This window comes from Pistacia vera, unplaced genomic scaffold (genome assembly GCF_008641045.1).
Source record: "Pistacia vera cultivar Batoury unplaced genomic scaffold, PisVer_v2 Contig317, whole genome shotgun sequence".
Lineage (NCBI taxonomy): Eukaryota > Viridiplantae > Streptophyta > Magnoliopsida > Sapindales > Anacardiaceae > Pistacia > Pistacia vera.
Window position 1 is genome coordinate 420,812 of NW_022196132.1, and position 17,722 is coordinate 438,533.

Sequence of the window (17,722 nt, forward strand, 5' to 3'; positions counted from 1 at the left end):
CAAATAACAAAAACCATGATAATATATAGTTTTTGGGGTCAAAAATAAAATGATTATTAATTTAATACAATATGATAAAATCAAATATTCCTTAATTCATTATGGTGTATAAGAATTAAGAGGAGGCTTCTTGAATTGCTAAGTGTCAAGTCAATTACTCAAATATTATATTATATACAATTTCTTAACAGTTCTTGCATCACTGTCAGTATTTTTGCTTCAGAATCCAAGAAAGAACATTTTTGAGATCTTAAGCAAGGGTATATTAGTCATCTCAATCAAATTCAAGTCCCGTAATGTAACTATCCGCGATCCGCATAGAAAGTAACGACAAAAGACAGCAAAAGTGACGGTTTCCTAGATTATCATTAATTAAATCAAATCGATTATACAACAAACTAAATTCAACCAAATTTATGTATGCAATTTTTTTTTTTTTTTTTTTAACAGGAGACGTCAATTTAGTTTACGTATACTTCAAATAATATTTTGAAACTTTAAAATTATCGATTGAATAAAAATTTAACTAACTATTTTTATTAGTAATCGAAAAGAGATTCAAACTCAGGATCTAACAATATACTTAAAGTCTCTATATAACCATCCAAGCAGGATTTATGTATGTAATTTGAACTATGTATATACTAATAAATAAAATCTTACCTTATTTCATTAAAAAAAAAAAAAAAAAAGTCCCCCTTGGAAAATGCAAGCATCTTACCCTATTTGTATAATCCATTTATTTTTTATTTTACAGTCGAGTGAACAGAGTCTGAGATATATTGCCCAGAAGTACTCATTTGAGAGAGAGAGAGAGAGAGAGAGAGAGAGAGTGTGTGTCTGTGTTTGTTTTTGTGTTTGTGAGTTAGAGGAAGGAAATGGGGTGACTAAGACGATATGCAGCTGGAGGTGTAGTATCGCAGCTGCTGAGAATATCCCATCAGCATTTTTCACTCTTTTGGTGTGTACTTGATCTCGATACTTGCTTGGTCAACATTCATTTTTTTAGCAGTTTTTTTTCAGGCCATTTTGGCCGAAGTTCGCGTTTTTTCTGTTCTTATGAAGCGTAGTTGTTGCTATCCGATCGGAATCGATCTCCAAGTTTCTGTCAATTGGTAAGTTTATGCCCTTGCCATAGAAAAAAAAAAGATTTTTGTTGATATCTTTGTAGAGGCTCTTCTGCTTAAAGTTCATTCTTTTGTGTTTCTTTGATTGTAGTTTTGGTTGCTGATCAGGAGTTATCACCATTATTCTTTTTAATTTTTTTGGTAAGTTCTTTGATCTTATGATGCATTTGAAACTATTTTTACAGTTGTTTGTTGAGACTATTTTTACAGTTCTTTGTTGAGTCCATCTTTCATGAAGATAATGTTTTGCGCTTCTATGAGTGCATCAGTTGCAATGGATTCCTTATGTTAGTTCTACTGAACAAGTATTTAAAATGCTGCAAATTGCGGGCTTTCTACATCCTGCATATCAGAAATTATACAATGCACGTATTATGTTAGTGTGTTTCGTTTCTAGCAATTACATTTTTTTTTTTTATTCAAGTAAGAATGCTTGTATGGCGTTTACCTTAATTTTCTAGTGTCTTCTTTATCTATGGAATTTAAGATCTGATCTAAACTTCTTTATTTATTTTTGGATCAGTGTGCATCTGATTTGCTATTGTGAAGCATACTGAAGTAAGGAGTTGCATTTGTGTGAGTGGTGCTGAATTGAGCAGGTAATTCCCTTATGATTGAAGGGCTGGCAATCTTTTCAGTCTGTAGTATAAAGAAGCTCATGTGAAAAATCTGTTGCTTAACATCTCTTAATGTTTACAGTGTGGCTTGATTATCTTGGTGAGTGTTCAAGGACTGAGGCATGCTGAACTTCAAAGGCTGTTTTAGGATAATTGGGTGGTGAAAATCCATTAATTTGTTATTCTGGCCTGGATAAATTACCTTAGATTTTATTGCTGGTATAACAACCAGGCTTTTGCAACATCCAAACCAGTAGTGTTGTTGTTCTTTGCTGGAGTCATGGCAACCCTGCTACATCAGGAGTCCAGGCGCATGTATTCTTGGTGGTGGGACAGCCACATTAGCCCAAAGAATTCGAAATGGCTTCAGGAAAATCTTACAGGTATTCACTTCTACTTAAATTTTGGTGGGTAAGTGTGTATGAGTAATAAACGCTTATTAATCATTAAATATATGTTATCACGTACACATGAACTTTGCAGGCTATTCTTTGTTGATAAATTAACAAGAAGTTGCCTGATGCTTTCAAACTATCTGTTCAAATTAGAAACTAAAGCACAAATGTTTTCGTTTTCTACCTGTTTGAACTAGTTTCTTAGCTTATGTCCCAACAAAAAGCTTAATATCTAGGTATGATGAGATCAAATTTGTCTAGAACTTTGGTTTTTTATTGGAAGTAAATGCATAAAGGAACATAGAAAAGAAGTTACAAATGGTTTAAAATGGAAAGCCTCGCACTGAAATGTGGGAATGCATATGGACGTGCATTGTAGCATACAAGTGCATAGATTCACAGATATTCATATAGAGGAGTTTATTTCTGTACATTGTTGCATTTGCTTTCATTCTCATAATGCTCTTAACTTTCCAGGACTCATATATTTTTTTGTTCCACTGTCTGTTTTTACCTCGACACTTAATTAAGATTCTTTGAAGGGGCAAAAATGATTTATCATCTCCATATCATAGATTGAAACCAATTTATACGACCACATTGAATCTAAGTCCTCTTTTGTTTATTTTATTATAGGTTCAATCTGTGGGTACTTTAAGAACCATTTTTCTTTATCCTTTAGCTGACATTACAACATCAACATACATATGGAGGATCCAATAATGTCAAACTTGTTTTATGCATGATAAATATCATAGATGATAGGTTCATAGCTCCTAATTTAAATATCAAGGTTTTTTAAGTCGTAGTTGAGTTACAATGATTGTTGTTGAGAGTTAAAAGTGCTCAAATTTTGGGTCACGAGTCACCTGACTTTGACTATGTTGTGACAGATATGGATGCCAAAGTCAAAGCAATGATCAAGCTCATTGAAGAAGATGCAGATTCTTTTGCAAGGAGAGCAGAAATGTACTATAAGAAACGTCCGGAGCTCATGAAATTGGTTGAGGAATTTTACCGAGCTTACCGTGCGTTGGCTGAGAGATATGATCATGCAACTGTTGAGCTCCGTCAGGCCCATCGAACCATGGCAGAAGCATTTCCCAACCAAGTATCCTATGCACTGCCTGATGATTCACCGTCTGGGTCATCAGGCCCTGAAGCTGAGCCTCACACACCAGAAATGCCGCATCCCATACGTGCATTGCTTGAACCTGATGACCTGCATAAAGATTCCCTGGGACTCTCTTCAACCAACTTACATGCTTTGAAAAGGAATGGAGGGTACTCAGAAGAATCAAACTCTGGAATAAGCAAAAGGGGTTTAAAGCAGCTCAGTGAGATGTTTAGGCCAGGAGCAGTACTGCCAGAATGTTCAAACGTTGAAGGAAGGATAAAAAATCGTCATAACATTGATGAAGCAGAAGAGAACAAACACAGTTTGCAAGAAAGTTTATTTCAATTTTCAAGTGAGAACCAGAGTCTTGCGGGTAAAGCTGACAGTGAAGTTGAAGCCTTAAAGAAAACACTTGCAGAGATTCAAGCTGAGAAGGAATCCGTTCTTCTTCAGTACCAACAGAGTTTGCAGAAGTTTTCTAGCCTGGAGACAGAACTTAAACATGCGCAAAAAGATGCTGGAGGGCTTGATGATCGAGCTAGCAAAGCAGACATTGAAATTAAAGTGTTGAAGGAAGCGCTTATCAAATTAGAAGCTGAGAGGGATGCCAGGCTTCTTCAGTGCAATGATTGTTTGGGAAGAATATCTAGTCTGGAGACTCTGATCTCCCAAGCCCAAGAGGATTCGAAAGGACTTAATGAGCGAGCGTCTAAGGCGGAAATAGAAGCTCAAAATCTCAAGCAAGAACTCTCTAGATTTCAGGCTGAAAAGGAAGCTGGTCTTCTTCAGTACAAGCAATGTCTTGAGATGATAAATGCACTGGAGAAAAAGATTTCACTTGCCGAGGAAAATGCCAGAATGCTTAACGAACAAACTGAAAGATCAGAAGCTGAAATTAAAGCACTGAAGCAAGCCCTTACCAGACTGAATGAAGAAAAAGAAGCCACAGCTTTCCGGTACGAGCAGTGTTTGGAGAAAATGGCTAAGATGGAGACTGAAATTTTTCGTGCCCAAGAAGATGCGGAACGACTGAACTATGAAATTCTAATGGGAGTTGTAAAATTAAAGACCGTGGAACAACAGTGTGATCTGTTGGAGAGATCAAATCAGTCTCTGCAGGTAGAGGCAGAAAGTCTGGCCCAGAAGATAGCAGTGAAGGATCAAGAACTTTCTGAGAAGCAAAAAGAGCTGGAGAAAATTCAGGCTTTAATGCAGGATGAAAACTCACGTTTTGTCCAAGTTGAAGCCACTCTTCAGGCTTTACAGAAGGTGCAGTGTGAATCTCAAGAGGAGCAGAAAGCTCTTAAATTGGAGCTTCAAAATAAGCTTCAAACACTTGAGGACTTGGAGATATGCAATCATGATTTGGAGGAAGACATCCAGAAGGTTAAAAAGGAAAATCAGAACCTGATTGAATTGAACGATTCTTCTACTACTTCAATAAACAATCTACAGAATGAAATTCGCAACTTGAGGGAGATGAAAAAGAAACTTGAAGAAGAGATTGTACTCCAAGTGGCCAAAAGTAATGCCCTTCAGCTGGAGGTTCACTATTTGAAGGAGGAAATCATTGGGTTAAATAGGAGATACCAGGCTTTAGTGGAGCAAGTCCTCTCAGTAGGTTTGAATCCTGAATTCCTTGAATCATCGGTGAAGGAGTTGCAAGGTGAGAACTCAAAGCTGAAAGAATTCTGCCAACAGCAGAGGGAAGAGAAAGAGGCTCTATATGAGAAGTTGAAGAACATGGATAGTCTTTTGGAGAAGAATGCTGCTCTTGAGAGTTCATTGTCAGAATTAAGTGGCAAGTTTGAAGGGTCAAGAGAGAAGGTCAAGGAATTAAAGGAGTCCTGTCAATTTCTCCGGGAGGATAAATCCTCTCTTGTTGCTGAGAAAACTACCTTGCTTTCTCAGTTACAAATTATGACTGAGAATATGCAGAAGCTCTTGGAAAAAAATGTATTGCTGGAAAAATCACTTGCTGGTGCAAATGTTGAGCTTGAAGGTTTGAGGGCAAAGTCAAAGAGTTTAGAAGAATTCTGCCAGTTGCTCAAAAATGAGAAATCAGATCTCCAAAATGAAAGAAGCACCTTAGTCTCTCGGCTTGAAAATGTTGAAAAGAGACTTGGTAACCTGGAAAACAGGTTTACAAGATTAGAGGAAAAATATACTGATCTTGAGAAGGAGAAAGAATCCACACTTAGTCAAGTAGAAGAACTACGAGACTCTCTTAGTGTGGAGCAACAAGAGCGTGAATGTTATGTAAATACAAGTGAGTCCAGAATGGCAGATCTGGAAAACCATTTGCGTCTACTGCAAGAAGAAACTAGGATGACAAAGAAAGAATTTGAAGAAGAACTGGATAAAGCTGTAAATGCTCAGGTCGAGATCTTCATTTTGCAGAAGTTTATAGAAGACCTGGAACAAAAGAACTTATCTCTGTTAATAGAATGTCAGAGACATATTGAGGCCTCCAAATTATCAGATAAACTGATATCCGAGTTGGAGTGTGAAAATCTTGAGCAGCAGGTGGAAACAGAATTCTTGTTGGATGAGATTGAAAATCTGAGGATTGGAATTTTTCAATTGTTTAGGGCTCTCCAATTTGATCCTGTTAACTATCATGAAGATAAGATTGAAAAGGGGCAAATCCCAATCCCACGTATTCTGGATAATATAGAGGACCTGAAAAGTTCACTCCTGAGTAGTGAGGATGTGAAGCAGCAACTAGTAGTTGAGAACTCAGTGCTTTTAACTTTACTCGGAGGAATGAGATTAGAGGGAGCTGAACTTGAGTCAGAGAAGACAATCTTTGAGCAGGAGGTTATGATCATGACCGAGCAATGTGCTATGCTGCAAAAAGATAAGGATGAGCTCCTCGAGATGAACAGGCAGTTAATGTTAGAAGTGAGCAAGGGAGAGCAACGACAGAACACATTAACAGGTGAATTGGAAAATCAGGGCATAAAGCTGATGAGTTTGCAGGAGGCTTACCTGGCATTGCAACAAGAAAAGTCCAAGCAGAGTGAGGAAAACCGACTTTTGCTTGAGAAATTTTTGGTCCTAAAAGATGAGATGTGTGTACTTGAAGAGGAAAATAGTGTGATACTACAGGAAGCACTGGATCTCAGTAACCTCTCTTTGGTTTTCAAGAGTTTCGGAATTGAGAAAGCTGAGGAAGTTAAAGCTCTTACTGAAGATCTCAACTGTCTCCGTATGATTAACAGTGACCTCAAGGAGAAGGTTGAATTGCTAGGGGACAAATTGAAAATGAAAGAAGCAGAAGGTCTACAACTAAATGAAACGGTTGACAAGTTGAACAAGGAGCTGCATGAAGTCAAAGAACTCAATGAGCAATTGAAGAATCAAACTTTTGCTGGGCAGGATTCTCTGAGAAAGAAGGCCACAGAGCTTTTAGAAGCAGAACAGAAGCTTAAGGCTGCACATAACTTGAATGCGGAATTGTGCAAAACTGTTGAAGAACTTAAGGAGGAGTGTGAAGACTTAAAACTTATTAAAGGAAACATAGAGAAACGAGTTCTTGAAGTATCCGAATATTGCACAAGACAAAAAAGGGAAATTGAATCCCTTTCTGAAGTAAATAGAAGTTTGGAGTCTGAAGTGGGTATGTTACATGAGGAGGTTGAAGAACAAAGGATTAGAGAAGTGTACTTGAGTACTGAATTGCAGGAGAGATGCAATGAGTTTGGACTGTGGGAGGCGGAGGCTTCGTCATTTTATTTTGATCTGCAAATTTCTTCCACCCGTGAAGTTCTACTTGAAAATAAAGTATATGAGCTTACTGAAGTTTGTGAGAGTCTTGGAGATGAAAGTGCCACAAAAAGTTTGGAGACGCAACAGATGAAAGAAAGAGCTGGATTCTTGGAAAGTGAAATTGGAGAATTGAAGTCCCAACTGTCTTCATATGTTCCTCTAATAGCTTCCCTGAGAGATAATGTGGCATCTTTGGAGCACAATGTCTTTCGTCAGAAAAAGAATTGTCCAACAAGCAATGAAGAGCAAATGGTAATGTACTTTTCCTCCTCTAGAAAACATTACTTTTTGAAGCAAATCAGCATCTAGAATGCAAGTAGGAAGATTTTGTTTGTTTTTTTAAATTTCCAGATTTTTTTATTGGCTTAACATGTCTCTAAATTGCTATTACACCTACTTTTAGAAACTTTATATCAACTGACAGTCTCCGGAATTATCCACTATCAGAAAATTGTAGTATTTTTTCAAATGCTTTTGATGCTTGATAAAATTAGTTTAAAAGAATGCTGGGCCAATCTGTGAAAATGATCTGCATGTCTTCACTATTTAGATCCGCTATCTATATTTTGTACTGCGTAATAAGAAATTCTTTTAATTGTCACCAGAGTTCAGAAATGGCTGGTCAACTTCATCAAATGAACTGTCAAGAACCCAAAGATGTTCAATGCATTATGGTTCCAGATGGAATTTCAGAGTTGAAGGAGATGCAGACTAGAATTAAAGCAGTTGAAAAGGCAGTAGTTGAAGAAATGGAAAGGTCCCAAATACTGGTTAATGTAAAACCTGGCATCAAAGTGGAAGATGAAATAACAGAGACTGAAGATTTGACTTTAAGAAGCGCCTTCTCATGTGAGGAAAAAGAATTTAAGGAGGAAAAGATGGGAATTGAGGACGAGTTCATTGATAATCCAAAGTTGCAGAAGAGTAAACTTGAAACCTCTGAGATTCCGAGTAGAACGTCAATGAAAGATATTCCACTTGACCAAGTCTCGGACTGTTCATTCTATGGAAGAAGCAGGAGAGAGAATAGTGGGGCCAACGATCAGATGCTCGGGTTGTGGGAATGTGCTGACCAAGATAGTGGTCTTGAGTCAATGGTCAATAACACACAAAAAAGAGCAGCTGCACCAGTGGCAAATATCCCCATCCATCATCATTCCAGGAATGTGGATCAGGACAATCCCTCTTCAGAATTGCAATTTGAGAAGGAGTTGGGTGTTGACAAGCTAGAGTTATCCGGAAGCTACAGAGAGCCAAATAAAGGAGGGGGCCAGAGAAAGATCTTGGAGAGACTTGCTTCTGATGCTCAGAAATTGACGAATCTTCAAACAACTCTGCAAGACTTGAAAAAGAAAATGGAGATGGACAAGAAGAGCAAGAAGGGCAATGATCCTGAGTACGAAACAGTGAAAGAACAGTTACTAGAAGTCGAGGAAGCCATTCTTCAGCTGGTGGAGATGAATGATCGGTTGTCAAAAGATACTGAAGAGAGCCCCACATCTTTGGAGGGGAAGTCCTCAGCAGAATCTGAAGCAACAGGAGATATCTGCAGAAAAAAAGTGACAGAAGAGGCACGTAAAGGGTCCGAAAAGATTGGACGATTGCAGCTTGAAGTGCAAACTATCCAATATATTTTGCTGAAACTGGAGGATGAAAATAAGTCAAAAGGAAAATACAAGTTTTCAGAAAGTAAAACAGGTGCGCTTTTGAGGGACTTCATTTACAATGGTGGGAGAAGTAGCGGGCGGCGGAAGAAGGGGTGTTGTTTATGTGGGTGTGTGAACCTTCAACAACTAATGAATGAAGAGTGAGGGATACTTCTTGGAACTGTTAGAGGAAACTAGTTCATCTTAACTTAGTAGAAATGTAAGAAGTAGACCTGATCTAATCAGAATAAGCTGCTTGAGCATCTCTATGTTATAGTCTCCTACGACCTTGTATCAATGCACTACAACATTCCTAATATATGTTCAGATGTTAAGTTTCAATATCATGGACTTATGGTGAAACTAAAGTCTGTCTTTTCCAACTGTTATGACAAGAAGCATGATAATTCCACTCTGCTTTTAACACTTGCCATATTGAGGCCTCCAAATTATCAGATAAACTGATATCCGAGTTGGAGTGTGAAAATCTTGAGCAGCAGGTGGAAACAGAATTCTTTGATGGAGATTGAAAATCTGAGGATCGGAATTTTTCAATTGTTTAGGGCTCTCCAATTTGATCCTGTTAACTATCATGAAGATAAGATGAAAAGGGGCAATCCCAATCCCACGTATTCTGGATAATATAGAGGACCTGAAAAGTTCAATCCTGAGTAGTGAGGGTGTAAGCAGCAACTAGTAGTTGAGAACTCAGTGCTTTAACTTTACTGGAGGAATGAGGTTAGAGGGAGCTGAATTGAGTCAGAGAAGACAATCTTTGAGCAGGAGGTTTTGATCATGACCGAGCAATGTGCTATGCTGCAAAAAGAAAGGATGAGCTCCTCGAGATGAACAGGCAGTTAATGTTAGAAGTGAGCAAGGGAGAGCAACGACAGAAAACATAACAGGCGAATTGGAATATCATGCATAAAGCTGATGAGTTTGCAGGAGGCTTACCTGCATTGCAACGAGAAAAGTCCAAGCAGAGTGAGGAAAACCGACTTTTGCTTGAGAAATTTTTGGTCCTAAAAGATGAGATGTGTGTACTTGAAGAGGAAAATAGTGTGATACTACAGGAAGCACTGGATCTCAGTAACCTCTCTTTGGTTTTCAAGAGTTTCGGAATTGAGAAAGCTGAGGAAGTTAAAGCTCTTACTGAAGATCTCAACTTGCTCGTATGATAACAGTGACCTCAAGGAGAAGGTTGAATTGCTAGGGGACAAATTGAAAATAAAGAAGCAGAAGGTCTACAACTAAATGAAACGGTTGACAAGTTGAACAAGGAGCTGCATGAAGTCAAAGAACTCAATGAGCAATGAAGAATCAACCCATCGAACCATGGCAGAAGCATTTCCCAACCAAGTATCCTATGCACTGCCTGATGATTCACCGTCTGGGTCATCAGGCCCTGAAGCTGAGCCTCACACACCAGAAATGCCGCATCCCATACGTGCATTGCTTGAACCTGATGACCTGCATAAAGATTTCCTGGGACTCTCTTCAACCAACTTTCATGCTTTGAAAAGGAATGGAGGGTACTCAGAAGAATCAAACTCTGGAATAAGCAAAAGGGGTTTAAAGCAGCTCAGTGAGATGTTTAGGCCAGGAGCAGTACTGCCAGAATGTTCAAACGTTGAAGGAAGGATAAAAAATCGTCATAACATTGATGAAGCAGAAGAGAACAAACACAGTTTGCAAGAAAGTTTATTTCAATTTTCAAGTGAGAACCAGAGTCTTGCGGGTAAAGCTGACAGTGAAGTTGAAGCCTTAAAGAAAACACTTGCAGAGATTCAAGCTGAGAAGGAATCCGTTCTTCTTCAGTACCAACAGAGTTTGCAGAAGTTTTCTAGCCTGGAGACAGAACTTAAACATGCGCAAAAAGATGCTGGAGGGCTTGATGATCGAGCTAGCAAAGCAGACATTGAAATTAAAGTGTTGAAGGAAGCGCTTATCAAATTAGAAGCTGAGAGGGATGCCAGGCTTCTTCAGTGCAATGATTGTTTGGGAAGAATATCTAGTCTGGAGACTCTGATCTCCCAAGCCCAAGAGGATTCGAAAGGACTTAATGAGCGAGCGTCTAAGGCGGAAATAGAAGCTCAAAATCTCAAGCAAGAACTCTCTAGATTTCAGGCTGAAAAGGAAGCTGGTCTTCTTCAGTACAAGCAATGTCTTGAGATGATAAATGCACTGGAGAAAAAGATTTCACTTGCCGAGGAAAATGCCAGAATGCTTAACGAACAAACTGAAAGATCAGAAGCTGAAATTAAAGCACTGAAGCAAGCCCTTACCAGACTGAATGAAGAAAAAGAAGCCACAGCTTTCCGGTACGAGCAGTGTTTGGAGAAAATGGCTAAGATGGAGACTGAAATTTTTCGTGCCCAAGAAGATGCGGAACGACTGAACTATGAAATTCTAATGGGAGTTGTAAAATTAAAGACCGTGGAACAACAGTGTGATCTGTTGGAGAGATCAAATCAGTCTCTGCAGGTAGAGGCAGAAAGTCTGGCCCAGAAGATAGCAGTGAAGGATCAAGAACTTTCTGAGAAGCAAAAAGAGCTGGAGAAAATTCAGGCTTTAATGCAGGATGAAAACTCACGTTTTGTCCAAGTTGAAGCCACTCTTCAGGCTTTACAGAAGGTGCAGTGTGAATCTCAAGAGGAGCAGAAAGCTCTTAAATTGGAGCTTCAAAATAAGCTTCAAACACTTGAGGACTTGGAGATATGCAATCATGATTTGGAGGAAGACATCCAGAAGGTTAAAAAGGAAAATCAGAACCTGATTGAATTGAACGATTCTTCTACTACTTCAATAAACAATCTACAGAATGAAATTCGCAACTTGAGGGAGATGAAAAAGAAACTTGAAGAAGAGATTGTACTCCAAGTGGCCAAAAGTAATGCCCTTCAGCTGGAGGTTCACTATTTGAAGGAGGAAATCATTGGGTTAAATAGGAGATACCAGGCTTTAGTGGAGCAAGTCCTCTCAGTAGGTTTGAATCCTGAATTCCTTGAATCATCGGTGAAGGAGTTGCAAGGTGAGAACTCAAAGCTGAAAGAATTCTGCCAACAGCAGAGGGAAGAGAAAGAGGCTCTATATGAGAAGTTGAAGAACATGGATAGTCTTTTGGAGAAGAATGCTGCTCTTGAGAGTTCATTGTCAGAATTAAGTGGCAAGTTTGAAGGGTCAAGAGAGAAGGTCAAGGAATTAAAGGAGTCCTGTCAATTTCTCCGGGAGGATAAATCCTCTCTTGTTGCTGAGAAAACTACCTTGCTTTCTCAGTTACAAATTATGACTGAGAATATGCAGAAGCTCTTGGAAAAAAATGTATTGCTGGAAAAATCACTTGCTGGTGCAAATGTTGAGCTTGAAGGTTTGAGGGCAAAGTCAAAGAGTTTAGAAGAATTCTGCCAGTTGCTCAAAAATGAGAAATCAGATCTCCAAAATGAAAGAAGCACCTTAGTCTCTCGGCTTGAAAATGTTGAAAAGAGACTTGGTAACCTGGAAAACAGGTTTACAAGATTAGAGGAAAAATATACTGATCTTGAGAAGGAGAAAGAATCCACACTTAGTCAAGTAGAAGAACTACGAGACTCTCTTAGTGTGGAGCAACAAGAGCGTGAATGTTATGTAAATACAAGTGAGTCCAGAATGGCAGATCTGGAAAACCATTTGCGTCTACTGCAAGAAGAAACTAGGATGACAAAGAAAGAATTTGAAGAAGAACTGGATAAAGCTGTAAATGCTCAGGTCGAGATCTTCATTTTGCAGAAGTTTATAGAAGACCTGGAACAAAAGAACTTATCTCTGTTAATAGAATGTCAGAGACATATTGAGGCCTCCAAATTATCAGATAAACTGATATCCGAGTTGGAGTGTGAAAATCTTGAGCAGCAGGTGGAAACAGAATTCTTGTTGGATGAGATTGAAAATCTGAGGATTGGAATTTTTCAATTGTTTAGGGCTCTCCAATTTGATCCTGTTAACTATCATGAAGATAAGATTGAAAAGGGGCAAATCCCAATCCCACGTATTCTGGATAATATAGAGGACCTGAAAAGTTCACTCCTGAGTAGTGAGGATGTGAAGCAGCAACTAGTAGTTGAGAACTCAGTGCTTTTAACTTTACTCGGAGGAATGAGGTTAGAGGGAGCTGAACTTGAGTCAGAGAAGACAATCTTTGAGCAGGAGGTTATGATCATGACCGAGCAATGTGCTATGCTGCAAAAAGATAAGGATGAGCTCCTCGAGATGAACAGGCAGTTAATGTTAGAAGTGAGCAAGGGAGAGCAACGACAGAAAACATTAACAGGCGAATTGGAATATCATGGCATAAAGCTGATGAGTTTGCAGGAGGCTTACCTGGCATTGCAACAAGAAAAGTCCAAGCAGAGTGAGGAAAACCGACTTTTGCTTGAGAAATTTTTGGTCCTAAAAGATGAGATGTGTGTACTTGAAGAGGAAAATAGTGTGATACTACAGGAAGCACTGGATCTCAGTAACCTCTCTTTGGTTTTCAAGAGTTTCGGAATTGAGAAAGCTGAGGAAGTTAAAGCTCTTACTGAAGATCTCAACTGTCTCCGTATGATTAACAGTGACCTCAAGGAGAAGGTTGAATTGCTAGGGGACAAATTGAAAATGAAAGAAGCAGAAGGTCTACAACTAAATGAAACGGTTGACAAGTTGAACAAGGAGCTGCATGAAGTCAAAGAACTCAATGAGCAATTGAAGAATCAAACTTTTGCTGGGCAGGATTCTCTGAGAAAGAAGGCCACAGAGCTTTTAGAAGCAGAACAGAAGCTTAAGGCTGCACATAACTTGAATGCGGAATTGTGCAAAACTGTTGAAGAACTTAAGGAGGAGTGTGAAGACTTAAAACTTATTAAAGGAAACATAGAGAAACGAGTTCTTGAAGTATCCGAATATTGCACAAGACAAAAAAGGGAAATTGAATCCCTTTCTGAAGTAAATAGAAGTTTGGAGTCTGAAGTGGGTATGTTACATGAGGAGGTTGAAGAACAAAGGATTAGAGAAGTGTACTTGAGTACTGAATTGCAGGAGAGATGCAATGAGTTTGGACTGTGGGAGGCGGAGGCTTCGTCATTTTATTTTGATCTGCAAATTTCTTCCACCCGTGAAGTTCTACTTGAAAATAAAGTATATGAGCTTACTGAAGTTTGTGAGAGTCTTGGAGATGAAAGTGCCACAAAAAGTTTGGAGACGCAACAGATGAAAGAAAGAGCTGGATTCTTGGAAAGTGAAATTGGAGAATTGAAGTCCCAACTGTCTTCATATGTTCCTCTAATAGCTTCCCTGAGAGATAATGTGGCATCTTTGGAGCACAATGTCTTTCGTCAGAAAAAGAATTGTCCAACAAGCAATGAAGAGCAAATGGTAATGTACTTTTCCTCCTCTAGAAAACATTACTTTTTGAAGCAAATCAGCATCTAGAATGCAAGTAGGAAGATTTTGTTTGTTTTTTTAAATTTCCAGATTTTTTTATTGGCTTAACATGTCTCTAAATTGCTATTACACCTACTTTTAGAAACTTTATATCAACTGACAGTCTCCGGAATTATCCACTATCAGAAAATTGTAGTATTTTTTCAAATGCTTTTGATGCTTGATAAAATTAGTTTAAAAGAATGCTGGGCCAATCTGTGAAAATGATCTGCATGTCTTCACTATTTAGATCCGCTATCTATATTTTGTACTGCGTAATAAGAAATTCTTTTAATTGTCACCAGAGTTCAGAAATGGCTGGTCAACTTCATCAAATGAACTGTCAAGAACCCAAAGATGTTCAATGCATTATGGTTCCAGATGGAATTTCAGAGTTGAAGGAGATGCAGACTAGAATTAAAGCAGTTGAAAAGGCAGTAGTTGAAGAAATGGAAAGGTCCCAAATACTGGTTAATGTAAAACCTGGCATCAAAGTGGAAGATGAAATAACAGAGACTGAAGATTTGACTTTAAGAAGCGCCTTCTCATGTGAGGAAAAAGAATTTAAGGAGGAAAAGATGGGAATTGAGGACGAGTTCATTGATAATCCAAAGTTGCAGAAGAGTAAACTTGAAACCTCTGAGATTCCGAGTAGAACGTCAATGAAAGATATTCCACTTGACCAAGTCTCGGACTGTTCATTCTATGGAAGAAGCAGGAGAGAGAATAGTGGGGCCAACGATCAGATGCTCGGGTTGTGGGAATGTGCTGACCAAGATAGTGGTCTTGAGTCAATGGTCAATAACACACAAAAAAGAGCAGCTGCACCAGTGGCAAATATCCCCATCCATCATCATTCCAGGAATGTGGATCAGGACAATCCCTCTTCAGAATTGCAATTTGAGAAGGAGTTGGGTGTTGACAAGCTAGAGTTATCCGGAAGCTACAGAGAGCCAAATAAAGGAGGGGGCCAGAGAAAGATCTTGGAGAGACTTGCTTCTGATGCTCAGAAATTGACGAATCTTCAAACAACTCTGCAAGACTTGAAAAAGAAAATGGAGATGGACAAGAAGAGCAAGAAGGGCAATGATCCTGAGTACGAAACAGTGAAAGAACAGTTACTAGAAGTCGAGGAAGCCATTCTTCAGCTGGTGGAGATGAATGATCGGTTGTCAAAAGATACTGAAGAGAGCCCCACATCTTTGGAGGGGAAGTCCTCAGCAGAATCTGAAGCAACAGGAGATATCTGCAGAAAAAAAGTGACAGAAGAGGCACGTAAAGGGTCCGAAAAGATTGGACGATTGCAGCTTGAAGTGCAAACTATCCAATATATTTTGCTGAAACTGGAGGATGAAAATAAGTCAAAAGGAAAATACAAGTTTTCAGAAAGTAAAACAGGTGCGCTTTTGAGGGACTTCATTTACAATGGTGGGAGAAGTAGCGGGCGGCGGAAGAAGGGGTGTTGTTTATGTGGGTGTGTGCGACCTTCAACAACTAATGAATGAAGAGTGAGGGATACTTCTTGGAACTGTTAGAGGAAACTAGTTCATCTTAACTTAGTAGAAATGTAAGAAGTAGACCTGATCTAATCAGAATAAGCTGCTTGAGCATCTCTATGTTATAGTCTCCTACGACCTTGTATCAATGCACTACAACATTCCTAATATATGTTCAGATGTTAAGTTTCAATATCTTGGACTTATGGTGAAACTAAATTCTGTCTTTTCCAACTGTTATGACAAGAAGCATGATAATTCCACTCTGCTTTTAACACTTGCAGCTTCTTTGAAGGGTCACGCATACGGCTGCTTAACGAACCGAGCCGCTAACAAGCTGGCTCGGTTTGTCTGATAACGAGCCGGCTCAACTCGGCTCGTTATACAAAACGAGCTGAGTTCGAGACATGCTCGGCTCGCGAGCCGAGCCTGGCTCGAAATGCCAGGGGTTTTTTTGAGAATTTCTGAACTATTGGGATCTAATGAAAATAATGCAATACAAGTTTTAAAAAATAACAAAATGGCCCCGGTTATTAAAATCCCAAATCGTCGAAATCCTTCACCAATAGAACCCTTGCCGTAAAAGTTTGAATCAAACTCCTCCCAAAGACCCAAACTAACGATTTTGTTCATCTTCAGCCAAATATGTTTCGCATTTTCGTGGGATCTTGTTCATCTTCGTCAGCTTCGCGGGATCTTCGTCATTGTCGTCTGATCTTCGTCGGAACTTCATCATCTTCGTCCAAGCTTCGTCAGATCTTCGTCATCTTCGTCCGAGCTTCATTATTTTCGTCAGATCTGAATCATCTTCGTCGGATCGTCATCATCTTCGTGGGATTTTCGTCGGACTTTAATTGGTGAGTAGGGGGTTTCTTCGTCGGATCTTCATCATCTTTGATGGTTGTTTGTTTGGGGTTTGTTTGTTAGAAGGTGTGTTGAGTTTATAAAGGTTAAAGTTACAGATGAAGGAATCAAATGGCCTCGTCATTCACCAAAAAAGCAAAAACAAGTTAAACTTGTTTGCTTTTTATCTGATTTGGCCACACCACACCATTAAAATAAGTATGGGAGTTACTGTGAATCCTAACCAAGTTGAAGAATCATCATGGGCCATGGCAGACATATTCTTCGTCGGATCTTAAAAAAAATTGAATTAAAAGCTGGCAGACAATCAGATGCGCAGTTGCTGCCTAGCAAATTTTTTTTTAAAAAAATTGAATTAAAAAAAAAAAATTATTTGGAGTTGGCTCGCAAGCCGGCTCGAACTCGATTCGAAATGTGTTAAAACCATTACCGAGCCATATAATTTATGGCTCGGCTCGTTTAGTCTTTCTCTTTCACGAGCCGAGCTTGTTAAACCGAAAACTCAGCTCGATAACACCCCTAGTCACACATTAAATTGTTTTGTGCAACAAGAAGGGAGAGCGACATTTTCCCACCCAAGGTTTGGCGAAACGACACTTTTCCACCTGTAAAATTTCAAAATGACACTTTCCCACCATTCGTCAGACTCTGTTAGTATTTTATGTTAATATTTGACTAAAAAGACAAAAATACCCTTAAATAGTTTATTATAAATTAAAATTTAGTTAAGTGAAAGTCTTTACTCGACTATTTATTAGTTCAAGTGTAAAGATATATTTTGTCATTTGTTTATTAAATTAATTAGGAATATTGATTTTTTATGTTAATTAGTAAAAATGAAAAACATTATATTATGAAAAACATTATAAATTTAATAGATTATTGAATAACTAGACATGAGGCCCGTGCGTTGCGCGGGTATGTTTATTCAATGTTTTTGAAATAGATTGTAAACAAATTTATTCTAACAAAATAAACTAATTAGATTAAGACATAATAATTGTTAAATTATACAAATTTTAAAGTAAATATAAATTTTATATATATACAAACTCGTGTTAAGATAAAATTAACAATTGTACCTGCATAATTATTACTATCAATTATAGGTAGATGTTATTAAATCATTTATCCAACTTGAGAAGATCACCTGAATATATAGGGTCTAATTATATTTTCAGGATCATCACCTTGTACAATTGATATTATTTTTGCAGACATGTTTTTGATATTTGATGTTAATATTTTGTAGT

The 17,722-nt window shown here is 38.4% G+C and overlaps 2 protein-coding genes across 2 annotated transcripts; both read left to right on the forward strand.

The window, feature by feature from the left end:
* The first annotated feature begins 844 nt into the window (after positions 1–844).
* Positions 845–8,838, forward strand: LOC116136540 (protein NETWORKED 1A-like). Its single transcript, XM_031422231.1, has 6 exons — positions 845–1,115; positions 1,219–1,268; positions 1,651–1,726; positions 1,827–2,127; positions 3,033–7,279; positions 7,633–8,838. The coding sequence occupies exons 4-6, from the start codon at positions 2,025–2,027 to the stop codon at positions 8,836–8,838; spliced, it is 5,556 nt and encodes a 1,851-aa protein (XP_031278091.1). The 5' UTR covers positions 845–1,115; positions 1,219–1,268; positions 1,651–1,726; positions 1,827–2,024.
* A 1,140-nt stretch (positions 8,839–9,978) lies between these two features.
* On the forward strand, positions 9,979–15,798 carry LOC116136541 (protein NETWORKED 1A-like). Its single transcript, XM_031422232.1, has 2 exons — positions 9,979–14,061; positions 14,415–15,798. The coding sequence occupies exons 1-2, from the start codon at positions 9,979–9,981 to the stop codon at positions 15,612–15,614; spliced, it is 5,283 nt and encodes a 1,760-aa protein (XP_031278092.1). The 3' UTR covers positions 15,615–15,798.
* Positions 15,799–17,722: the final 1,924 nt, after the last annotated feature.

What these genes read in the sequence shown, in the direction of transcription:
- LOC116136540 (XM_031422231.1), top strand. Translation starts at nt 2,025, where the DNA reads ATGGCAACCCTGCTACATCAGGAGTCCAGGCGCATGTATTCTTGGTGG. An exon ending in GCTTCAGGAAAATCTTACAG is followed by an intron (nt 2,128 to 3,032) that starts GTATTCACTTCT and finishes ATGTTGTGACAG; the next exon opens with ATATGGATGCCAAAGTCAAA. An exon ending in CAAGCAATGAAGAGCAAATG is followed by an intron (nt 7,280 to 7,632) that starts GTAATGTACTTT and finishes AATTGTCACCAG; the next exon opens with AGTTCAGAAATGGCTGGTCA.
- LOC116136541 (XM_031422232.1), top strand. Translation starts at nt 9,979, where the DNA reads ATGAGCAATGAAGAATCAACCCATCGAACCATGGCAGAAGCATTTCCC. An exon ending in CAAGCAATGAAGAGCAAATG is followed by an intron (nt 14,062 to 14,414) that starts GTAATGTACTTT and finishes AATTGTCACCAG; the next exon opens with AGTTCAGAAATGGCTGGTCA.